The 26767-nt window shown below is 38.6% G+C and overlaps 1 protein-coding gene across 1 annotated transcript in view; it reads right to left on the bottom strand.

Moving 5' to 3' along the window:
* LOC135203112 (small ribosomal subunit protein uS9m-like) overlaps positions 1 to 26767 on the bottom strand; it is a 140888-nt gene that overhangs the window by 5369 nt on the left and 108752 nt on the right. Inside the window, exons 6-8 of the mRNA XM_064232745.1 lie at positions 24526 to 24651; positions 23380 to 23535; positions 2203 to 2365 (exon numbers count right to left, since the gene is read on the bottom strand). Of these exons, the coding sequence (XP_064088815.1) occupies positions 2203 to 2365; positions 23380 to 23535; positions 24526 to 24651 (445 nt within the window). The remainder of the gene's footprint in view (positions 1 to 2202; positions 2366 to 23379; positions 23536 to 24525; positions 24652 to 26767) is intronic.

The following is a 26767-nucleotide window of genomic DNA, read 5'->3' as shown; positions in this document are numbered from 1 at the left end:
TCGTCAAAATTCCTTACTTTCGTAGTTACAGGGTAATTAGTAAACATAACTCAATAAGCCTAAAACATTCATCCGTACAAGAAAATGCAATATTTCGTCTGTTATCGTAAATTTTGATAATTATTGTCAAAGAAATTGTGAGAAATGGCATCTGTAGAGATTCCATGGGTCGCATAGGGGAGTATCAAGTTAAGCCATGATTCAGTGCCAGCACAGACTTCAAGTAGTCTACACGTTCGAGTTTCACCTCTGACATTCACTTGCTTTTACATATATTTCTCTATGTTTCAGCAAGAATTTCATCATGCCAATGAGGAAAAGACAAGGAAAACGTCTCGCTAACATAAAGACGAAGAAATTTTGCTCTAATATGATTACAGACTATCATAATATATGCGATATTAGCGCAGTTAGTGAAGAGAGAGAGAGAGGGAGGATTGCGTAGTAAGTAGACGCCCCTGTCTTGCCTAAAGCACACGTCATGCTGTCCCCCAGGCTACAATCTTTGAGCAAAGGGATCTTAATTTATGATAAATAACATAGTTTTGGTTTATTAATACCCAAAAAGGAATATGAAATTCATAATAATCATGATTTATTAACATGTCTTTGTAAAAAGAGAGTACAACTTCGAATTTCACCTCTTGACATTCTCTTGCATTTCCTTTTGTTTATTTTTGTTTCGGCAAGAATTTCATCGTGCCAAAACGGAAAATACTAGGAAAACATCTAGCTAACATACAGAAGAAGAAAATTCGCTGTAATAAGCCGAGTTAGTAAAGGAGAGAGAGAGAGAGAGTTGCGTAGGAAGGAGTACCCCATCTTGCCTGATGCAGTGCCCCAAGCTACGATATATGAGCAAAGGGATCATCATTTATGATTAAATTATGATAAATAAAATAGTTTTGGTTTATTAATACACAAAAACGAAATATACATTCATAATAATCATTATTTATTAACATTGGCGTTATAAAAATACGAAGAAAAACTTTGAACGCCCGTATCTCAAAACTATAGTTATTGACCTTCAAAATCTATCTTCTCACTTAGTTTTAAAGCTATAACATTGAAATTTGGTATATAACTCAGAAAGACATTATAGAACAATCAAATGAAGCCCTTTTTTCCAATTTTTGTTTCGTCTTTTTTTTATAAATTTTGTTTTCCTAATTTATAGGATTTTTTTTACCATAATGAAAAATTCATATCTAGCAAAAAAATGACTTAGAAAAAAAAACTCATTCGACTGGAGGTCTACATCAGGTCTATATATGGTAGTAATCCCAGGTCTTAATATTAAATATCAAGGGAGGATAGAATTTGAAAAATGGTTATTTTCGGGATAAATCGCCCTGGCGTCACAAAACTGAAGGTCAGAGGCGAAAATCATATGTGGTTTGGAGATGTCCCGAATCACCTTATTAAGTGGTATGAATATCAAAGTCTTGTCCTTAAAGAATGGCATTAGCCGGCCGGCCACCTTAACATCAGGTTTTCCTTTATGGGGTTAATAACGAATCCTGCACTGTACTTGTCTCGTGCACTTTCTGACTAAATTCTAATCTTGTTCAGGTCTTCATCTATGTACTATCTTCAAGATTTTCTGTGCCTTCATGCTGGTCTCCTTCCTCCTATTCCAATATCTACTAAATTTCTGAATCGATGCTGACCCACCGCCCATTCTGATCACTTGCACAAACCATATCAGCCTTAGATGTTTATCTACTCTACCTCTGGACAGTGGACCTCAGCAACTTCCTTTAAATCAACATGACCTTTCTACTAACTCAATCCAACTATGAATCTCGAGATATGACTGTCACACCTCATAACACTTGCCCATGTCCCCACTGTGTAGAGAGGCACAGTTTGTATATGCCTGAATAACTGCCACAAGCTTTAGATGGATTGGATGAAAGGCACTGGGTGTTTTGAGAATAAGGTAGAACCCAATGCCTTTAATGTGCCTAAGCACGAAGAAAGGAAGACAAAGTGGGAGGGAAAAGGTCAGGGATAAACCCCAAAAGAGCCATAGTTATGATAATTATGCTAATCCTTTTGATCGTTCACTAGTACATATACTGTATTTGCAAAGAAGATAGATGTAAATTAAAAAAATTATGTTTAAGCACTCGGAATTATCTCATATTAGTACTTTCTGCACTAAAATCTACTTAAAAACAAGTTATGAAAACTTACCCAGCCTCATTTTTTCAACCATCTCAGAGTCTACAAATGAACGGAGTGCCATAGATATAGCATAGCGGATAGCCCCTGACTGACCTGTAGTTCCTCCACCTTCAACTTCAGCAACAACATCTACTGTGCCCAAAACACCAGAGAATTGTAATGGGAACAAAATCTGCAAAGATACAATGAACAAATGACCAGGGGTCTCAATATAGTATCAGTAATTACAATCAATTGCTAAACCTTTTGTTTTCCCAACATAATACCCATTTCCCATAAAATTTTAGTTCAGAAACATATGACATCTCACAGTATCAGATTTTTTTTTTATGCAGTTGTTCACAGGGATGGAAACCTAATGCTTTTATTTAGCCCAGGTCTCATGGAAATAACATAGTAGGGGGTTAAAGTCAATGGAAAACATCTGACTCTAAAACATTAAAAGAATTCTACAATGTTTGAGAGAGGAAAATTTTACTAAACTGAATCTAGTAAAATTCTGATTGCTGAACTTTCTACATACCTTCATTAGGGCAAAGAATAATATGTAGTGTTGTGCTATAGCACCATTTGCAATTCAATCATCTTCCCTTTGTCTCATTGTATTACAGTCGACTGCCGCCCCCTCATTCATGGTTCTGGATTCACAGACTCAGACTATTCTCGATTTTTCTATGGAACATATAGTATACCCTTTATTCGCAGAAAATTTGCCTATTCGAGGTATTTTTCATAGAGAAATATTCACCATTTACTGTATTTTCATGTAATTTTCATGACTAAATGCATTTCTTGTGATAAAAGTATTAAAATACTCAAGTATAAGCATTTTTAGAGGGTTTTTTTGGTGTTTGAACTATCAAAATAGACAGTTAAAGGCATTTTTAGAGTGGTTTCATGTATTCACAGAGTTTAGCTACTCGTGGGGGTTTGTGGTATGCACCCCCCGCAAATACCAGGGGTCAACTGTATTAGTATATTAACTTGCAGGTTAATTATTTGTTAACTTATTTTTATTCAATTTGTATATATTATTCGCATGTGCCTTGTTTGTAGATTTAATTATTTCATTCATCCAGAAGTGGCATCTCAACTTATCAAAATTTTACTTCTTATGAGATGCATTAAGTCCAAAAAAATGTTTTAGTATAATTTGTTTTTGCTTTTGCAAGTAAAACTGTGGGGTTATTTTTTCTTGTGTTACAATTTGTTTTTGCTTTTGCAAGGAAAACTGTGGGGTTATTTTTTCTTGTGTTACAAGTTCTACATAAAGTGTGCAATAGTTACATAATGTAATGTGCTTGCTGTAAATTATTAAATCTATGGTTAAAGAGAATTTTTTTAATTGCAAGTTGCTTAGTCTTCATCTGGCAACCATGTTCTCAGAAATTCATCAGTGATATTTTTAAAACAGTGTACTGGCATGCATATTATGTACTGTATCTGTATTTCAGAACAGGTGATCACACTACTGAAAACATTGTGAATTAAATATATACAGAAACAATTCCTTCTGAGAATTTTTGATAGAGTAATTCTTCGAGAAATAAGGAATATATTACACTTGAATGGGAAACACCATCAATAAAAGATCCAATATACCAAATTTGTAACGAATTTGTATTGTTCATAACTAACAAACCTGAGGTCTTAACATTAGGATTTACTAGCGCCAAGCTGGAAACCAGTAGAATTAAAATTACACTTGTGAGATCCAGGGACTATTGGCATCTATACCAGGTCACGGGGCATGTATACCAGAATGCCCTCGGCGTCCTGTGACCCACCAGTTATATTTCTAACCCAGTTTAGACTGCTAGAGGGGTGGTTCAAGGTGGGCCTTTACCTGTTAAGACCTCATGTTTGTTAGTTATGAAAAATACAAATTAGTTACAAATTTGGTATTTGTTCATATACGGAACAAACCTTCGGTCTTAACATTAGGATAGACTTACTTATTGGAGGGAGGTAATTCTCTAAAACTGACTGGGAGTTTGCCACCTTATCCATTTCCGAATATTAGGGGAATTCCTAGAGAATGGACAATGAACCTAGAACCAAAGATATAAGCGAATCTATTGGTTTCCCTCACTGGGTGTTGATACCATTCTATGGTTTACACATTATGAGAGAACAGAGAACCTTCCCTTCTCACAAACTACTATTGTCCCTTGTATCTGGATCCACCCTCACCCCTCTCTTCCCTATTATCTAGAGGGGTGTGTTGCTGCTGAAAAGTATACCATAACCTAAGATAACTTCACAGTATGGCTGACCACCTCACCTGCATCTAGTCCTTTCCAGCATATGACGGTACTCTCCTTCATACTGCCCGTAGGTAAGGGAGTAGAAAGAAAGTAGTAAAGAAAAAAGACCAGTCATCCCATTCATTCTACTTTCATACCTTCATCTTAGACTAGACACAAACTAACCCTCCAAGGGTACTGGATGAGCTATATCACTTGTTGGGCCGCTACCACTGGACCCAAGGAAAAAGTGTCCAAGGATCTATGGGCAACGTCTTTTAAATAAAATGAGGTGAAAGTTGTTTGGTGTTTCCAAACACCAGCTTTCAGAATTCTCTCCACAGACATGTTCTTCTTAAATGCCAAAGAAGCACTCAAGCCTCTGATGTCATGAGCTCTAGCTCTCTCCTGGCTATTTGACCCCCTGTCTTCTTTCATGTAGGCATTCCTGATTGTCTCCCTTAGCCAAAACGATATTGTATTCCTGGACACTTCCTTCTTGTTCCGTCCTGTACTTACGAACAACTTCCGGCACCCCGGCCTGAGGTGCCTTGTCCTTCTTAAGTACTCTCCTAGTACCCTGACGGGGCACAGAAGTATCTCCTCTTTGTCATTGTCTACAAAGTCTACCAAGGAGGGTATGGAAAAGGAGTCGAATCTGCCGTCCATTATTGCTGGGTTTTGAGTCTTGGCCACGAATTCTGGAACAAACTCGAATACCATTGACTTCCAACCTCTCGAGTGCTTTATGAGATATGACAGGCCATGTAGCTCCCCCACCCTTTTGGTTGAAGCTAGGGCCAATAAGAAGACTGTCTTCAAGGTCAGGCTCCTATCTGTGGACTGCCTTAGTGGTTCGTAGGGGGGTTTTGTCAGACTACTCAGTACCATGGTCAGATCCCAATCTGGGGCTTTTAGTTCTTTTGGTGGACATGACTGTTCAAAGCTCTTCATCAGCATGGCCAACTCCCATGAAGACGAAATGTCCACCCCTTTCATTCATAAGACTAAGGCTAGAGCAGCCCTGTACCCCTTCACTGCAGATACAACATATGCCTTTCTGTCCTGAGATATACCAGAAAGTCTGCTAACTGCTGAATAGTGGTACCAAGTGGAAACAAGTTCCCTCTACGACACCAATCACAGTATGCCGACCACTTTCCTTGGTATACTGCCGCAAATGATTTTCTGATATTTCCTGCCAACTGAGTTGCTGCTTCTTGCAAAAACCCTCTCACTCGGAGGAGATACTTGACGGTCTCCACCCATGAAGCGATAGGGACTTCACCGACTGGTGGTACCTCTCCATGTGTGGCTGACATAGTAGGTTGCTCCATGGGGGTAACTCTCTCGGCATGTCTATTAGGAGTTCCAGCAGGTCTGGAAACCACTCTGCCTTCAGCCATAAAGGAGCTACCAGGGTCATTTTGAGGTTCTGAGACCGCATTACCCTGTTCAGAACCTAACGGATTAGACAAAATGGAGGAAATGCATACACGTCCAGATTGTCCCAAGGGTGTTATAGCGCATCTTCTGCTACTGCCTCTACGTCTGGGACTACCGAACAATACACTTCCAACTTTTTGTTGTACCTGGTTGTGAATAGGTCTATGATCAGCCTTTCCCACAACATGAGCATCCTGTCCACTACCTGTTGGTGCAAGGACCACTCCGTTCCCAGTATCTGATCCCTGCGGCTCAGCTTGTCGGCCACAAAGTTTCTTTTTCCCGGAATATATCTGGCCCTGATGTCTAATAGGTTCTCTACAGCCCACTGATGAAGTCGAACTGTCATCACATGTAACTGCTGAGAAACTAGGCCTCCTTGTTTGTTTATATAAGCTACTACTGTGGTGTTGTCTGACATCAATACCACTGAATGTCCCTTCACTCTCTCCCTGAATTCCTGTAGAGCTAGAAACGCTGCTTTTAACTCCAACACGTTTATATGGAGTTCTCTGTCCGCGCAACTCCATTTTGCTGACACCATCAATTCCTCCATATGGGCTCCCCAGCCTTCTAGTGAAGCATCTGAGAACAGCAAGAGGTCCGGGGAGGGTTATTGAAGGGGGACACCCACTGTCAGATTGTCGTCATTCACCCACCACAGCAAGTCTTTCCTCACTTCTGCCGACAAGGGAATTTGCTCGTATGGGTGATCTACTATTGGTGACCAAAACTCCTTCATCCTCCATTGTAGAGATCGAAGGTGTAGCCTCCCTTGTGGTACTAGCTTCTCCAAGGAAGTTAGGATTCCCAGTACTACCTGCCACTGCCTTGCTGGCTGTTTGTTTTCCCAGAAAGGCATTCACCACTTGTTTGCATTTCTCTATTCTCTGGCCTGTCGGGAATACTTTGGCTTTTATCGTGTCTGTAACCATTCCCAGATACCCCAAACGTTGACTTGGATCCAACTGCGACTTCTCCTGATTTATCACAATACCTAGACTGTGACAAAACTGCAGGAGGGTCGCCTTGTCCCTGAGTAATTTCTCTCTGGACTTCGCTATCACCAGCCAATCTTCTAGATATCTTATTAGCCTGATCCCCTGAGCATGCGCCCACGTCGACACGAGAGTGAACACTCTTGTAAAAACTTGAGGAGACGTTGTCAATCCGAAGCACAGGACTTTGAATTTGAAGCTTTCCCTGCAAGACTGAAGCGGATAAATTTCCTTGAAGACTGATGGACTGGTATCTGAAAGTATGCATCCTTCAGATCAATTGTCAGCATAAAGTCCTTGATCCTGACTGCTTGTAGAACCGTTTTTGGAGTTTCCATTTTGAAACTGGTTTTTCTTATAAACAGATTCAATGTTGACAGGTCTATTACTGTCCTCCACTCCCCGTTGGCTTTGGATACCAGGAAAATCCTGCTGTAAAAGCCCTTTGACGGAATGGATACTTCCTCTTGCAGAATAATGGCCTTCTGAGACTCCTGAGCATAAGCGAGGTGAGGTAATGGCTGTTCTGTCAGGGGCGGGGTTACCTCGAACGGAATCAAATACCCGACCCTGAGAACATCCACCACCCACTGCTCTGCTCCCAGTTCCTGCCACACCTTCCAGTGATTTGCCAGGCAACCCCCCACTGGTGTGGCCAAGTGATGAGAGGCGCCCATCCTATCTTCTTGAGCCTCTCCCTCTTCCCCTACTCCCCCTTCCTCTCTTGTTTCTATTGTGAAAGGGCCGATGAACTAACCTCTTTGGGGAAGAGGGTCTTGTTGCCCTATTAGGGATGTTATGTCTCACTGTCTTCTTCTGAGGTATTTGCTGTTGCCTCACCTTCATAGAGGTAGCTTGACTGTTAGACGTTTTCCTAACTGCCTGCTGCACCAATCTATCGTTAGTGTCCATCCTTCTTCTATCTATAGCCTCTTCCAGTATGACCTCTGGCAACAGCAATTGCGACTCCAAGATATCCCCATTCCCCATCTCTAACAGGGAATCCAAATCAACAGTGCTGTCGACCAAAGATCTAACAAAGAAGCAGTCTGAAAGACAGAAGAAGCTGTTGCTTCTAAAGTAGACAGCAAAGGGACTGTCGGTGTCGTATATTTCCTTTGTTTCATCATTGGAGGAGGAATAAATTTACATGATCTATTAGATCTTAAGGAATCATCTCTTCCTGCAATCCATGCGTTTACGTGTTGTAAAACAGAGTCCGCATGACTCGAACAAGGCAATTCATATGACACCTTGGTATCCTTTTTCAATCCAAATACCATGTCAATTGCCGGAGGAAGCATACTGGCAGGTGTTTCTGTCTTCTCCGAAAGGTTATTGAATTGACGAATCAAATCAATCACCTCCGCATACGAGGCCAGAAACTCTTGGTTTTCTCCTTCCTCCAACTCTAACATACTGTGCTCCGCCACAGGGGATGTTATCTCACCCCTATCCTCTGACAAACGGCTGGGAATTTCGCGGCCGCCTGCCCCTACGGCTGCGGCCTCTTTGATCTCTGATGGCCGCCGCCGGCTCAATCCCGAATAGTCAGCAGGGGAACGAGAACGCCTCACTCTTTCTCTGCTCACAGATCTAGAGCAAGAATCTCGTCTAGACCTCCAAGATGAAGGCTCCCTTGAAACTGAGATAACTTCGTCTCTATTAGGATTGCTATCGTTTCCAAGCGTCAGAGAATGCGGCCTCGATCTTTCATCCAGGCAGACAACGCCTTGCACCAACGTATCAGACGAGGTTGCCAACTCTCTATTCTCCGTTCTTTTAATAGGAGCCTTATCATCGTTTGCCGTATTTTAAACGGCCCTACAGGCGAAACTGGAACCTGCATTCTATTCTTTGCTGCACTTTTCGCCACCAACGTTGATTTTGCCAGCGGTATCGTTGTCTTTGTAATCTGTACTGGCAACTCCGCGTCGGCCGCTAGTCCATCGCCCGTCGCCTCTCTCGCTCGTTCGGACTCTTGCAAACGGCTTTGTCCGCTAGCTTTGTGCTTCCCAGCCACTGACTTCCCGACTTTCCTGCTGACTGGGATACGACAGTCCTGGTCTGAAGATGAAGAAGAATTCACTCTTCTCCTCTTAGCCCGAGGATCAGTCACAAAATCCCGAATTCTCCAATGCTTGACTGGCGCTCGCCGTGACATCATCGAACTTAGCGATGACGCCGAACTAGAGGAAGAAGACGAAAAAGACAACAAATCATGCCTTTTCTTTTTGTCTTTCTTAGCCATTCTCTTCTCTATATCCTGTAATTTCTTCATTACAGTGTGTACAGCAGAGTCAGAAAGCGTATTTGAGTCCAGGTGCAGCGAAGTACACCGAGAAGCAGTAGTCTGTGATGTCATCGCGTCTGCCATATCAGTGTGTGACGTATGTTGTGACGTCACTAATCTTGTAGGGAGAGACTGTGCGGCTTCTGCTGGCATCCGCACATTTGCCGCCAAACTACTCCCCACGTTCTGCATCGCCGTAAACATAGAATTTGATGGCGTAGCCGCGGCATTATTTCCAATAAATTGCAAGCCAGGGGGATGAGGAACATTCAGCGCTGCCGGACCTTGCTGGAATCGTGACACCATATAATGCGACAGCAAACCCTCCAAGGTTGGTACGCCTGGTAGGCCTAGCGCTGCCCATGTACCTTCCATCCTATACGCTTCAGGAACCGGCACCTGGAACAAAGATAGCGATGCTCCCCCCTACCTGCCTGCTGGGAACAAAGGAGCGTACATATTATGCATAAAATTACCCAAAACGCCTCCTGAAGCTTCCGATAACGAATCGCTAGGAGAAACCGAAGGGGTATGGGACAAATCAAAAGCAGGTGGCGAAACATATGGAGCAGTCTGGTTTATTGCCGATACAAAAGAAGCCAGTAAGGTTTGGTCACCCCAAGATGGCATCACCTCCTTCCTTTTGTACTGGCCTTTCTCATAAAACTTTTTCCACTGTTCCACCGACCAACCCCGACAAACAGAACATGGATTAGTAATCGTACATACGTTTTCCCTGCACCTACTACACGTTAGATGAGGATCCATCGACACCAAAGTTAGGAATCTAGAACATGGAAAGCCACTGACTCCGGGGCATTTCCTTTGTCTCCTCTTCGAAACGGCAGAAGATCCCGATGGTGAAGCGAAAATTTCCATCTTACCACTTATACGCTCTTACCAATCACATTCACACTGAGCAGACTCAGAGAAAGAAAAAGTAATAAGAAAAATGAAAATGAAATGGATAAAAAAATTGGTAAACTGAAAACCGGCTTTAAATCAGATAGACAGTAAACACGTCTTATCCTAAAGGCGGTAGGAATATAACTGGTGGGTCACAGGATGCCGAGGGCATTCTGGGTATACATGCCCTGTGACCTGGTATAGATGCCAATAGTCCCTGGATCTCACAAGTGTAATTTTAATTCTACCGGTTTCCAGCTTGGCGCTAGTAAATCCTAATGTTAAGACCGAAGGTTTGTTCCGTATATGAACAAACTCAGATTGCAACAAAAGAATATGAACAAATTCTGCTACTGCACGCAAGTAACAAGATGCGAGACTAACCTCATCAAAAGATTCAAAAGGATGGGGAGACACTTTGGCCTTGGTCCCGGAGGGAATTTCTATTGAAACAAGTCATCCTAACTCCTCATTCTGTGCAAGATGCCTCGTTGACAGGTTGGGAGGATATTGGGAGGATTGTCAGATGGCAGGGAGGTGTTCAGCTACTCTGGGGAATTGACATATCAATTTCCTGGAGCTGATGGCTGTCTTTTTGTCTCTCAAAAACTAAAAAACCTCCAGAAGAGAGAGACATTTGGTTGGTGCTAGACAACTTGACTGCAATGTCCTACATCAAGAGGTCGGGATCACGCTCACCTCCTTTCAACATGATAATGCTAGCCATCCTTCAATAGTGCAAGCAAGGAAGTGGCATTTGTCTGCTATTCACCTTATGAGGTCTCTCACCTTACGAGGTCTCTCAATGTAATTGTAAACTCCCTAGATATCAGACAACCACTCTTCAGACAATAGCCAACATGCTTCTACAAGTTCCACAACTGGAAATGGACCTGATGGGCACCTATGAGAATCACAAACTGCCAGTCAAGCAACAGCAAGAGATGCCTTCCTACAAGACTGGAACAAATGGAGGACGATATATCTTTTTTCTCCACTATTCCGGATTTCGAAGGTGTTGAGCAAACTCCTAACCTTCTAAGGAAAAGCTTACTTAATAGGCCCAAATTGGACAAACAGGCATTGGTTCCTAGTATTTTAATAATGAGCAAAGAGATAAATTCCAATACTGTCTGCTGTTTTATCCCAGCCAGTAAGAGAGACAATCATTTACGGATCCTCCCATCTAAGCCGAGATCTTCACGGGTGGATTTTTAAATATTATCTAGCATGAAAATTACTCACCCAACATTGCTAGGTATCTACAGCAAACTCTACATACTGGCAATACCAGTATGTATGGAAATATGGTTAGATTATATCCATAGCAAGAGCCCAGTCAGAATTTCTATAGAAACACTTTTTTATTATCCCTTTTGAAGATAAACACCTTGCAGTTACAACAATCATGGCATACAAGGCAGCATTAATGGAACCATTGCATTATGAATTTGAGACTGACTTTTGCACTACAAAGACCCATTCTCAAAAGGCTTCCATTTACTTGGTGCCTGAACAAGGTGCTAGACTTCAATCAGCCCCTAAATTCAGCAGACCTGATACAATCACAACTCACAAGCCACAATAGGTGATCTTCTTGACAGCATAAACATCAGGAGCTCGTATTAGCGAACTGGGCTCTCTTAGACGGGGACAATACATCACCAAAATGGGTGACTATCAACTATTATTGTTTTCTGGCCTGTCATTCCTGGCTAAGAATGAGATTCCTTTAAGAAGGAAATCTCCTATTCTAAGTAAACTAGATTTAGCAGACAAAACATTGTACCCAGTTCAAGCACTCAAGGTTTACCTAGAGGTCACAGCAAACATCCCAGAAGGTCTGTTTTTTCCTATACTCTAGCAACATTATTACCACAAGTTCAAACAAATTCGACTACACTGTGTACAGGCAGGTATGCTAACTATCGCTGGGCAAGTTTTGGGAACCGCAACCATACTTAGCATGCTTAGGTAAGTCACCGAAGAACCTCACCCTAAAAAACATAAGTTCGCACTTAGTTTCTTGTTCTTTGCTACCAAACCTAAAGGTACATATTTGGAATAAAGAATGGGGCCTTGAAACTTGTGGCTTGACCCTGGACCAATAAATGTTTTTGGGTTGTTAGGATTGAGATTTGAGAGCTTTTCGTCACCTGTTAATTTCTTTGCACAGCTCCTTGAGGACAAGACAGCAACTTCACTATCAAAAAACAGGTTTTGACATGGGGAAAAACCTATTTTTGGTAGTTGCTGGTAAGTCCTCAAAACCTTCCCATTTCCCTGACAAAAAGACATGGGATTTGAGTAAAGGATCATACTGCATTAACCAACAGAAAGGAATGGCTTTTTGGTAGTTTTTTGGTCGTATGTAAATAGTAAGGTGGCGCATAGCCACTTCACCTTGTGGGTTTTGACGTACATAAACTAGGTTTAGCATTCGTTGAAGATATGAGAATGTGCCCTCTTATTGTAAGTCCACTTATACTCTATCATGTTATAATGTTTATCATTATGACACTAGACCAGCTAAAAGAGAAATCTTTGACATTAGTCATTTCACCATGGAAGGGTAACTCCTTGAGGACCTGACACCAACTATCATAAATAGTTTTTTCCTATGTCTAAACCTGTTTGTTTTAAGTGACAGGGCCATGCTTCTATGTTTCATTGTGTGATCGTGATCTGAAATTTCAAGATCTGTGGTTAAGAGAAGTTAATTCCACTAATTTTTAATTTAATTTTTTTTCATCCCACTTTATGCATATTATTCCATAAGCTAAAGTTTGCAGTGATCTGCCTTTGTTTTTTCCTATACTCTAGCAACATTATTGCCACAAGTTCAAACAAATTCGACTACACTGTGTACAGGCAGGTATGCTAACTATCGCTGGGCAAGTTTTGGGAATACTGCAACCATACTTAGCATGCTTAGGTATGTCACCAAAGAACTTCACCCTAAAAAACATAAGTTCGCACTTAGTTTCCTGTTCTTTGCTACCAAACCTAAGGGTATTTGGAATAAAGAATGGGGCATTGAAACTTGTGGCTTGACCCTGGACCAAAAATGTTTTTGGGTTGTTAGGATTAAAATTTGAGAGCTTTTTGTCACCTGTCAATTGACTTTCACATGGATAGGGGTTAAAATGGACAGGGGTAAAAACAGATAGGGGTAAAAATGGATAGGGATGTAAAAATCAAGAGGGGTAAAAATGGACAGGGGTAAAATTGGGTAAGGGTAAAAATGGACAAGGGATAAAAATGGATAGGAATAAAAATGAAAGGGGGTAAAAATGGACTGAGTAAATATGGACAGGGGTAAAAATGAACTGTTGTAAAACTGGTTATGGGTAAAAATGAAACTGTTGTAAAACTGGTTATGGGTAAAAATGAACAGTGAATAAATATGGATGGGTGGGGGGGGGGGGGGGGTAAAAATGGACAGGGAAAAAAATGAACAGGGGTAAAAATGGATAGGGGTAAAATGGGCATTGGTAAAAATAGGGAGGAATAAAAATGGATAGGAGTAAAAATTGAGGGGTAAAATTAGACAGGGGTAAGGGTAAAAAATGGATATATAAGGGTAATAATGGACATGGGTCAATATGGACAGGGTTAAAAATGAAAAGGGGGTAAAAATGGACTGGGGTAAAAATAGACAGGGGTAAAAATGGATGGGGGTAAAATTGGATAGGGGTAAATATGGACTGGGGTGAAAATGGACAGGGGTAAACATGGACGGGTAAAAATGGATCGGGGTAAACATGGATAGGGGTAAAAAATGAAAAGGGGTAAAAGTAGACAGGGGTAAAAATGGATAGGGGTAAAAATGGACATGGGTAAAAGTAGACAGGGGTAAAAATGGATAGAGGTAAAAATTAACAGGGGTGAAAATGGACAGGGGTAAAGATGAACAGTGGTAAAAATGGATAAGGGTATAAATGGACTGGGGGTAAAAATGGACAGGGATAAAAATGGATGGGGGTAAAAATGAAAAGCGGTAAAAACCGACAGGGGACATGGGTAAAAGCAGACAGGTAATAATGGACAGGGGTAACAATGGATATGGGTAAAAGTAGACGGGTAAAAATGGATTGAGGTAAAAATTAAACGGGTGAAAATGGACATGGGTAAAGATGAATAGTGGTAAAAATGGATAGGGGTATGAATGGACTGGGGGTAAAAATGGACGGGGTTAAAAATGGATAGGGGTAAATATGGACAGGGGTAAAAATGGACTTCCCTCCTCCCGACAGTGGCGCTAAGGTTGTCGCCTGCCAACACCCCAGAGCCGATCAAACAGAATCATGTGGTGTCCCCACCTACCAGCAGTGACCTTCCCAATGCTAGCCTCCCAGTCTCCAACGTCTGCACACGAAGATCAGTGCAAGCATCCACCTCTGGGAGATGGCTTCACTTAAGGACTTAGTCCCCTGATCCAGCCAATGAGAATTCAGCTCTCACAAGACAGAGTACCCGGGATACTATATGTTATATAAAAAGAGGGATGTATTAAGACAATATGTTTTAGACACAGTTGTAAGGTGATGTGCTGTGACATTTCTTAGAATGTAGGGGTCATTGTTTTAGCTTCTCCTTGGAGACAGTACCCAAAGTGACAAGCTTAGGGAATGCTGATGTGTCTTTTTGGGTGGCGTGATGTCGAGTTTAATGCCTCATCCTGTCGCTATGGGCACTTGATGCAGAGGTGGCTTCTGAAACTGGTTACAAGCAGTTTCCTGGGGCATGAACAATGTGTGTGAGTTTGTACGTGTGTGCGAGCCTTTTCCCTACATATGAGAATGTAAGGTAACCAAGGTGAGAGATCATTACAGAGGCAGCAGAAGCCAAGATGGCTTCTGCAAAAGTACTTTTTAAGAGAAGTGTTGTGAATACTATGTTGAATGGGTAAGCATACTTATTTTTAGCCAGAAGTGTGGCTTGTCTGTATTTTGAATATTTATTTCAAAGATCTTTTATTTCATATGATCTTTTGATTTTAATTTATAATCTTGTGCTTATCAAGGTGTTCTCCTGTCTTCTAACAGGTGGTTCTGAGTAAGGGGTACTGAATATGGTGGCTTAATTGATATAGGAACTTGACTGATGTTCCATGGTGTTACTAGACTGTTGTGACTTTTTCCAGTTTTATGACTAAGATATAATGTTGGTTATTGTAAGAGGAATATGGAGTGGGTTATTTGAGTTCAGTCATTCACTTAATCTTTTTGTTAAGAACCTGAGTTTATTTAGCTAATACTTTGCTCTTAAATAAATCTATTTTTGTAGTTTGTGAGTCTGATTTAATGGCCTTATCTTAATGGAGAGGGGGGTGTGTCATGGGGAGAGAGAGAGAGAGAGAGAGAGAGAGAGAGAGGGTGTTGGTGTTAGTGTTAGTGTTGGAGTTAGAGGAAATTGATGTTATTGCCAGTGCCTAGACGCACGACCATTGCTACCTTTTCGATAAGTACCGAGATTAAGAATCTTCGGTTAAAGTTTGGTGGCTAGCGGTGTTTGGACCGTCGTTATGCCTTTTATGAGATTAAAAGCAGCTTAAAAAGGCTGTTTTGAGAGTCTGATAGTGAAAATGTGTTAGGATTTCAATTAACCCTTAAACGCCGATTGGACGTGTTATACATCGACATAAATTGTCTGTTGGGTGCCGACTGGACGTATGGTACGTCGAAATAAAAAGTTTTTTTTTTAAATTTGCGGAAAAATACTCAAAGGCCTACCAGGCGAAAACTTTTGAATCACGCGCCTTGGGGATGCTAGGAGCTCACGGATCAAGGCGGTGTTTTGTTTACAATCGTTACCCTGGTGCGCAAGCGTGAATTTCTTTCTTCTCGCACTAAAAAACATCAGTGACACATCTCAGAAATGATTCCGTCACTTTGACATCATTTTTGCACCATTTTATATTAGCCGTTACATGGAGTATTATATATATATATGAAAATGTGTACAATTTCATGTAGAATATAACTAAAAACAACTCATGGTTGTAGCTTTCATCAGTTTTTAAATATTTTTATATAAATAACGATAAGTGCCAAAATTTCAACCTTCGGTCAACTTTGACTCTACAGAAATGGTCGAAAAATGCAATTGTAAGCTAAAACTCTTATATTCTAGTAATACTCAATCATTTACCTTTATTTTGCAACAAATTGCAAGTCCCTAGCACAATATTTCGATTTATGGTGAATTTATGAAAAAAACTTTTTCCTTACATCGGCGCAGAAACTCTTCCGAAAAGATCATAAATATTTTTGTCCGATTGTCGTAATGTTTGCACCATTTTAAATTAGCCGTTACATAAAGTTTTATATATGGAAATATGCAAAATTTCATGTAGAATACAACAATAAACAATCCATGGTTGTAACTTTTATCAGTTTTGAAATATTTTTACATAAATAATAATAAGTGCCAAAATTTCAACCTTTGGTCAACTTTGACTCGACCGAAAAGGTCGAAAAAATTCCAGAATTTTTAGCTAAAACTCTTACATTCTAGTAATATTCAACCATTTACCTTTATTTTGCAACAAATTGGAAGTCTCTAGCACAATATTTCGATTTATGCTGAATTTATGAAAAAAACAATTTTTTCCCTATGTCCGCACGGTAACTCTTCTGAAAAAAATCTGAAATTTTTTTGTCCGATTGTCGTAATGTTTGCACCATTTTAAATTAGCCGTTACATAAAGTTTTATATATGAAAATGTGCACAATTTCATGTAGAATACAACAAAAATTAATTGAAGGTTGTAGCTTTTCTCATTGTCGAAATATTTGCATATAAATCACGATAAATAGAAAAAAAACCATGTTCGGTCAACTTTGACTCTACCGAAATGGTCGAAAAACACAATTGTAAGCTAAATCTCTTACAGTCTAGTAATATTCAGTCATTTATCTTCGTTTTGAAACAAATTCGAAGTCTCTAGCACAATATTTAGATTTATGGTGAATTTGAAAAAAAAAAAACTCCTTCCCTCCACGCGCAGATTCTCCGCCACAAATCTCCGAAATGGGTATGTCGCATTCTCGTAATATTTGCTCCGTTTCATATTAGGCATTTCATAGAGTTTTATATATGAAAATGTGTGCAATTTCACTTAGAATACAAAAAAAATAATTGAAGGTTGTAGCTTTTTTCATTTTCGAAATATTTGCATATAAAAAAAATATCTAAAAAAAATTCAACATTCGGTCAACTTTAATTCGTCCGAAATGGAAATGGTCGAAAACTGCAATTGTAAGCTAAAACTCTTACAGTATAGTAATATTCAATCATTTATCTTAATTTTGAAACAAATTGGAAGTCTCTAGAACAATATTTTGATTTATGGTGAATTTTTGAAAAAAACAATTTTTTACGTCTGCGCGTTACGAATTCATGCGTCATTTTGTGATAATATTTTCTCAGTGTTGCTTTGATCGTTTTACAATGTGTTTTATACCAAAATGATTGCAATTTAGTGTACAATACAACAACAAAAAATTAACTCGTTAGCTTTAACCGTTTTGCTCACAGCACGATTTGAATACAATTATATATGAAATTTTGTTTTCGCTCTATCATATATCGCATTATTTATATATGATAATTATTTTTTTTTCATTTCTGATGGTTGCATACTAAACTTCAGGCAATGACAAAAAAAAAGGAGCCAAAAATGAACTCTTAATCTTGTAAACTAACTGCGCTGTGATTTTTTGAAAAAAATATTTTTTCCGCTTCGGCGCTCACTCCGAGACCCCCCCCCCCCCCCCCCCCGACATACGGGAGACGATTTTTATTATACCCCTTCGGCATTAAAGGGTTAATAGGTGACGGGATAAGAATTTTTGAGCTGTCGTTCTGGTACTGAGAGGGAAAATTCAATTAGCGTCAGCATGTTCGTCTGTCGCGAGACACTGCAAGCAATGGGTTACTCAGTTGGGCCTTGGGAGTGTGTGTTTACCGTTCGAGTATCGGGTTGTTCTTATATGCGAGTATGTGTGTATTAGCGTGTTTTTACATACACAAGTTGGCGATATCATCTTTTCTCATTGACGGCGTGAGTGTTACATTTCTTTTAGGCCCTAGTGTTTTTTTTTTCTCTCTCTTTCTAACTTTGTTTATGAATCATTTTTGGAGTTAAAGAGGCAGTTCAGATCACCATTTTTTTTTTCCCATAGGAGTAGAACGTGATGAGTGTTTTTCTTGGCACATGTTTAAAGGCGACACATTCGTCTTTTTTTTAAAACATACGTATGCATATGAATTGTTTCATACATGTGACTCAGTTCTGGGGGTGCTTGGATTGCATTTTTTTTTGGCCCTTGGAGACAGCGCCTCTCTCATGCATACGTACTCAGCGCATTTTTTTTTCCCGAGCATCCACGGGGTAGTGCCAATGGGAGGGTAAAGCTTTTTTTTCTTTGTGCCAGGGTTAAGGGGGTGAGTTTGGCGTTGAAAAGAAAGTTCATTGCCATCCTTTTGAGTCAGCTGATAGCCACTGAGAGATGATATGATATGCCTGTAGGGTTTCTTTAAGAACAATTTTTGTTCTTTCTTTTGAGTAAAGAGAAAATTAATATGAATGTGGTGCAAGTTTTCCTTGCGCTTTGGAGAATGCCTTTATGCAATGGTAGAGGATGTGATTATAACCGGGGATACAGAGGATATTTTTTAATGGGGATGTGTTTGGTGATGCCATTGGTGATGTTAATGGTGATGATTGGTGATGTGTTCGGTGATAACAATTATGGTGATGATACTGGAGTTATGGTTGAATGGGAATATTAAGTTCATACTGGTGATACGGGAGATATTTAAGTTGAATTATTACTGGAGATATTAACGGGGATTTTATGAGAGTTCAAGGTGGTAATAATTTTGGTGAATGTGACAATGATTTATGGATGGTGAATTTGATGTGTTTGGTGATACTAGCGAGTACTGATATTGGTGATATTGATACTAACATGGGTGCTTGTAATGATACTAAGGGTGGTGATGTTTGTGGATATGGGGAGATACTAACCACAGATTTAATGGTGTTTAATCAGAGGATATTGTGTTTTTGCCCTGTTCAAGACTATGGTAAAAGTCATATCGAGAATACCTACCAGTATTCTTTTGCCCGGGTGTTTCTTTGTTTTCTGTGATAGCCCTAGAGTTTTCTTTTTTTATGGGTTCAGTAGATAATTGCTTGAAGTCTATGTGAGTCACAGATGTTACAGATGTCACAGGAATAGTTAACAGTGCCACTGATTTTTCTTTTCCCCCTTTGGACGTTAGCCATCGCTGACGTAAGTATTTTTATCATGGGCGAATTTGAATTTATTTTTCTCTCAGAACAGTTTGTGTAGATTTTTAATATCTCTGTTCGTGACTTGGAATCATTGTTTGGGAATGTGTTTATAATTTCAGCCGTTTGATGCTGCAGGAGATTTAGGGGAGAATTTTTGCATTTTTGAATGTGTACATAATGGCACTACATTTCTTTTTCTGGATATTTGTGTTCCAGAAATTGTTGGCCTCTTGCACAATACCTTTGTTGTGTTTGTGGCAACTTTGCCAGAGATAGGAAACTTGATTAAGTTTCTGGTGGCCTGTGCCGAGGTGAATATTGGGAAGTCTTTGCTTAGACACTTTGGATTTGTAGTTTTGTTGCAATGAGTTATGGCACACTGATGACTTTTTCTAAAATTTCTTTGGCAATTTTTTTGCCAAGTTTTTGCCCTTCTCAGCAGTTATGCTAAACAGAGAGTTTATAGTTGGTCATATAATGTCAGTATAGAATTTTTGGGGCTTTTTGGAGAATAATGGTTAGTCTAAAATATTTGAAGAACAAAGGTGTTACTATAAAATATTTGGAGAATAATGGTTTTCTGAAGTTACATGTCTGACTAGACAAATCTATAGTGCAGTTCGAGCACATGAGGTGTTCACAGGTGGATTTTTGCTAATTATGCTGTGATGAGTCAGGTTGCATACTTTTTTCCTCCGATGTTGATTACTCTGAGTTTTGCGCTATTTTCGGAGATGTACTTTGTAAGGGGGTTGTTTCTGGTTGTTTCTGATCGATGAAATTGTTGCAGTAGCAAATTCCGTAACGATACATACTGCATTTATGAGGGAAAATGTTGGATTATATATATTATGTGTGTACTGTAATGGAAAAGTTCACTTATTATTATTGTTGTTATTATTTTTTTTCTTTTCCTACGAGATTTGTCGTAATTGGTGTTAAGTTTAAATAGCATTTCTATTTTGGACAGGAGATATGATTTGTTGGGGTATGTGAGTTAGATGGAAGGGTGTTTGGCATTATAATTCATGGAGGTTAATTATATAAACAGTAAAAGGGTTTTGCTGTTAGACAGTAAAAGGGTTCTTACTGATTTTGTGGGTTACTGAAATGTCAGAGCTTGAGAGAACATTTCTGGTGATAATTTGGGGCTGGGTTTGTTACGCTTTTTTTCTTGGGCTCATTTTTCTTTTTTTATATATATATACTTGTGAGAATTGGTGAGTTTAAATGTGATGACGGTAGTCCGTAGAGTTTTTGTGCTGATATATGTGTGAGGTTGGCGAGTATTTTTTTATATTATTGGAGAATTAAGTTGGAGAATTTAATATTTTCTTTGCGGGTTTATAATAGTGGTTTATGATTTAATGATCTTATGAAGTTCCTTCACGAGTTTTAGATAGAAATTAGTTCAGTGGTCATATTTGTGGTGATTGACTGGGAAACGTTCAGTTAGTATTTCTTGGAATTTTTGAGGTCATTAACCGATGACATGACTGACATACTGAAACGCCATAAACATCGTTCCCCTACGCTTTCAGCAAGACGTCCTTCAACTACTACAGATGTATGTTGCTGATGTTCCCACATACAAGAGATTCTACGAGTCTACGGGGTTTTACGGCGCTTTTGGACTACAGAAGTCATCAGTTGTCTTCCACTGGGAGACGTTTTGCCTTTCTACAGCGTGTTTCATGAGTCTGTGCAGTTGCAGTTGCAGACACACGGGAGAATCGAAAATTCAAGACGAGAAATGTCTCTACTTTCAACTGTTATTATAGCCCAGATACAGGCTGTTCAAGATAATGTGTGATAGACATTGTACTACCAAAGACATGCAGTTATTTTTATTATGGTATTTTATGAGCCAGCCAATGTGTTTTATATGTAAAAGCTGTTTTATATGAGCTATGGCTAGGCAGGTGCTAGCATTCAGGGTGGCCGAGCAGCTGTTATATAAAAAGAGGGATGTATTAAGACAAGTATGTTTTAGACACAGTTGTAAGGTGATGTGCTGTGACATTTCTTAGAATGTAGGGGTCATCGTTTTAGCTTCTCCTTGGAGACAGTACCCAAAGTGACAAGCTTAGGGAACGCTGATGTGTCTTTTTGGGTGGCGTGACGTCGACATCAATGCCTTGTCCTGTCGCTATGGGCACTTGATGCAGAGGTGACTTCTGAAACTGGTTACAAGCTGTTTCCTGAGGCATGAACAATGTGTGTGAGTTCGTACGTGTGTGCGAGCCTTTTCCCTACATATGAGAATGTAAGGTAACCAAGGTGAGAGATCATTACAGAGGCGGCAGAAGCCAAGATGGCTTCTGCAATCTTGGCTTCTGCAAAAGTACTTTTTAATAGAAGTGTTGTGAATACTGTGTTGAATGGGTAAGCATACTTATTTTTAGCCAAAAGTGTGGCTTGTCTGTAGTATTTTGAATATTTATTTCAAAGATCTTCTATTTCATATGATCTTTTGATTTTAATTTATAATCTTGTGCTTATTGAGGTGTTCTCCTGTCTTCTAACAGGCAGTTCTGAGAAAGGGGAAGTGATCTGAGAAAGGGGTACTGAATATGGTGACTTAATTGATATGGGAACTTGACTAATGTTCCATGGTGTTACTAGACTGTTGTGACTTTTTCCAGTTTTATGACTAAGATAATGTTGGTTATTGTAGGAGGAATATGGAGTGGGTTATTTGAGTTCAGTCATTCACTTAATCTTTTTGTTAAGAACCTGAGTTTATTTAGCTAATACTTTGCTCTTAAATAAATCTATTTTTGTAGTTCGCGAGTCTGATTTAATGGCCTTATCTTAATGGAGAGGGAGGGGGGGTGTGTTGTGGGAAGAATAGAGAGAAGAGAGAGAGAGAGAGAGAGAGAGAGAGAGAGAGAGAGAGAGAGAGAGAGAGAGAGAGAGAGAGAGAGGTGTTGGTGTTTGTGTTGGAGTGAGAGGAAATGGATGTTATTGCCAGTGCCTGGACGCACGACCATTGCTACCTTTTTGATAAGTACCGATATTAAGACTCTTTGGTTGAATATAAATACCATCTAATGACCTCATTCTAACCAAAACAAGCCCACCCTTCCTTGAGAATGAACTGATGATACAGTTGGAAATGTTGGAATTCTGCTACACCCTTAGAAAAAGATGTAGAAGATTCAACACACCAGAATACAAATCCTGATCTCCAAACTGCAATTTGCAAACTCTAAGGTGATCATATGCCACTTTTAAGTACCATATGAATAAATTAAAACTATTTTTAGAAGCCATTTCCTTAACCAGAATATGAACATCGGCCAGTTATTAGCAAATATCAACCCTGATGAGAAGAAAATAATAAGAATTGAAAAGACAATATATAAAATCAATTCCACTGATGCTGCCATTTTCTTTATGAAAACATATTACGTATTATTATTACAACCAGACCATTAAGTTGTACTGTCAATCCACAGGGATGGACTAAAGGAATTGCCTAAGAGGTGAAAAATGAAGCATGACATACCGGAAAGTGGACAATTAAGTTGGAAAAGACCAAATGTAATTTCTTGGGAAACCCATCTTGATTCTTAAAAGGCACAATCAAATACTAATACCTATTCAAAGGCTTAGTTTTGTCAAAATTGAAACTCAGCAATGTTCTGATATTCATAAAACCCAAATTATCACCCACTCTTTATAGATTAATTTTCCAACTAACCAACAATGTTGTTCATTTCTGGCAACCAAGAAGTACCACCATTAGTACCCTTGTGACATGATGGTGAAAATAATGCATTATTACACAAGAGAGGGGACTGGACTCATCATGGTTAAAACATGATGACTGATGTGAGTATTTAAAGATGTGAGTGGAGTACCTGATAAATCTATTGATTATGACTTGTATTCTTTCAACCTATGAGTTCCAGAATAAAACTAAATTAATATATTTCCACGCAAACATTTATATTTCAAAGATGCTATAGTAGCAAATATCCATACCTGCTCTCTATCTTGAATATTGCTGAAAAATAGTATATCTTTATTATTAATTGTCATCTTTCCTGAACCCCGTCCATATACTGTGACAGTAGCAGTAGAAGTTTTTCTTCTTCCAGTCGTTATCATGTATGGAACACCTTCAGCATTGAACATAAGCTATAAAGAGAGAAAAAAAAATAGAAAATCAAGAAGTTTGTTTCCAGTATTTTATATATCTTGTAAGCATAAGTAGGTACAGCTAAGTCTCAGTACAGTACATACTTATATTTATTAAAGTAATTAGTTTTGCATATATCTCTGAATTTGAATGATAAATAAATCAATAATTTAAATTGAATTATAATTGCAAAAAACTGGCTAGGCTAGGCTATTAAGTACTTTATAGTAAATTGTGCTACACTATAAGCTATGCAAGTCAGCCCAAGGGCACCCTATCATGTATGAAGTAAGAGCTTTCCGAGTGTGTACTGATGATTAATTTCATAGTTCGGCTAATAGAAATCAAAGTGTTCATTATTTTCAGTTCATATCACTGTCCTGTTTCCATCTGATATCTTTTGAATGCTATTGTATTTTCTACTGGAAAATGACAAATTTTTAATCAATTTGTATTTTTCATAACTAACAAACCTGAGGTCTTAACATTAGGATATATTAATAAAAATCTTATGTGATCCAGGGACTATTGGCATCCATACCTGGTCACAGGGTATTGGTAGTTCCCACAATGCCCTGGCCATCCCGTGACCTATCAGTTACTTTCCTACTGCCTTTAAGAGAGGACGTGATTACTCTCTATCTCTTTAAAGCCGGTTTAGTTTGCCCGTTTATTTTCATATCTTTCCATTTTATATTTCACAAGGTGATCTTAGTGTGGATGTGATCTGCTAGGTTTGTGTAGGGTTATAGAAAATATTACCAATATAAAAAAGAATTAATCATTAATAGAAATGTCATAAAAATCTTTAAATATACAAGGATAAAAAACTTTTCTTATCATACAATGCCACTGCATTCTGTTTACTTTTAAAATGGCAAGGTTAGCTAAAACCTCATGGATGAGACAAATAAGGGATTTTGACGTAGGATAAATTAACAACACAAAAAACAAAATGAAATAGACATGAAAAACTTTTATTCCCTTACCTTTGGAATCTCCTGCAATAACAGTGCACTGACTTTCTCTTTTCTATAACTCATAATAAAATCTTTTTCTCTATATGAAAGAGGATGTGCAACTAGACGATTCATTGACTTGACGAAGAATTCATACTGAAATAGAATTATGCCATACTACATTATAATGTAAAAGTAACCGACTTTTATACAATAATCGCATATTTGAAACCTTGAACTCTTGAGATAGCTAACTCAACAGCCTGAATGAAAAATTTAATGATGAAGTGAACAAAACAGAACAATGACATACAAACAGCCACCCTGTCTCATACTCTACTAGGCCTTCTATCATCAGACACAATGTTCCCAATAATGACTATTATATAACAAAATATACTTGAACCTGCTGCACTTTGCAATTTATGTTTCACATCATATAATTCTTGTAAGGTAATTTAACCAGTGATTATTAACTTCATGAAGTAGGATCTATTAACAAATAAAAGGTAAAAGTTGTCACAATAACAGTTAAGGAGGTTTGGCAGTAAAACAGGGATAGACAGAGAGCAGATGTACTCATAGCTGGGCCCGAAAGGAAGCCAAACAATCTATTTTGCCACCTAGTAATTGCTGCCAAGGAACTGAAGGTTGTACCTCATACAGGTTCAGATAATAAACATACAGGTTTAGGTTATTGTTAATTTTTTTTACAAGGTAACTCTTCAGGCACCATCATTGTATCCCAATGCTGCCAGAATCTCCGAGCCCAAGCCATTTGTTACGAGGGAAAAGAACAATTGCAAGGTAAAAAAACTGAATATATACTAAGCCACACAAAGCAATGATGTGTGTGAAACAAAGAGGAATTTATTTCAAGACAATCAAAAATAGCAACTCGAGTCAATATTCTCTCTCACATACTTGCAGAAGAGTTTAGGGAATGCTGAGTTAATCTTTTTGTTTTCTTATTTAAATAGATAATATGAATTGTCCAACTAGTTGGCAGTGACATACTGAGGTCAACTTACTTAGGTAAGTATGGAGTAAGACAAAAATTAATCAAGTACTTTACTGATGTCCATGGTAAAACCAAAAGAACCGTAAAAGTTTCCTACTTTTCTTGCTCATATTTCCTCTTTGGAAAAATATGTTCTCTGCCCATCTTCACGCTGAAGGTTCTTCACAGCATCCCTTCAGCCATGGCTGTATAACTTTCCATTTTACTTTTCACACATTTCCTAGCTATCTTCACTTAACTGTTTATCTTTTTCTTACACAAATTTTCAACACTTATTTATGAATTAATCTTTTGTGCTGGGCATATGAGTATGGAAATTTAACTTGGTGCTCCTATCAAATTAGTTAAAAATAAACACAGTTGGTTTTTTCCCATGAGAGTAAAATTACATTGAATAGAATATCTATATTTGATTCTTTGTTTTTTTTTCCTTTAATGAATGAAGCTAATATGAGTGGAAATTATGCCTGGGCTTAAGGAAATAAAGGAAGACAGAAGCTGGGCAACTCAAAAATTTATAAAAATTATGCCTGGAAGACATAAGATTACTTCTAAATCTTCACATTATTACTACTACTGTACTTTAACACAACTGCAATTGTCTTCCTTTAACTGTTTTGGTTAACCCTCTTACGCCGAAGAGGTAAAAAAAAAATTGTCTCCCGTGTGCCGGAGGTGTTTCAGAGTAAGCGCGGAAGCTGAAAAAATATTTTTTTCAAAAAATCACAGCGCGCTTAGTTTTCAAGATTAAGAGTTCATTTTTGGCTCCTTTTTTGTCATTGGCTGAAGTTTAGTATGCAACCATCAGAAATGAAAAAAATTATCATTATCATATATAAATAATGCGATATATGATAGCGCAAAAACGAAATTTCATATATAATTGTATTCAAATCGCGCTGTGTGCAAAACGGTTAAAGGTAACAAGTTACTTTTTTTCGTTGTAATGTACACTAAATTGCGATCATTTTGGTATATAACACATTGTAAAATGATAAAAGCAACACAGAGAACATATTATCACAAAATAATGCATGAATTCGTAACGCGCAGACGTAAACAAATATTTTTTTCAAAAATTCACCATAAATCTAAATATTGTCCTAGAGACTTCCAATTTCTTTCAAAATTAAGACAAATGATTGAATATTACTATACTGTAAGAGTATTAGCTTACAATTGCAGTTTTCGACCGTATCTAACGAGTTAAAGTTGACCGAATGTCGAATTTTTATATATATATATATTTTT

The sequence above is a fragment of the Macrobrachium nipponense genome, chromosome 33 (genome assembly GCF_015104395.2).
Source record: "Macrobrachium nipponense isolate FS-2020 chromosome 33, ASM1510439v2, whole genome shotgun sequence".
NCBI classification, from domain to species: domain Eukaryota; kingdom Metazoa; phylum Arthropoda; class Malacostraca; order Decapoda; family Palaemonidae; genus Macrobrachium; species Macrobrachium nipponense.
The sequence above is the reverse complement of the archived record's forward strand: the minus strand, read 5'-3'. Positions and strand labels throughout refer to the sequence as shown.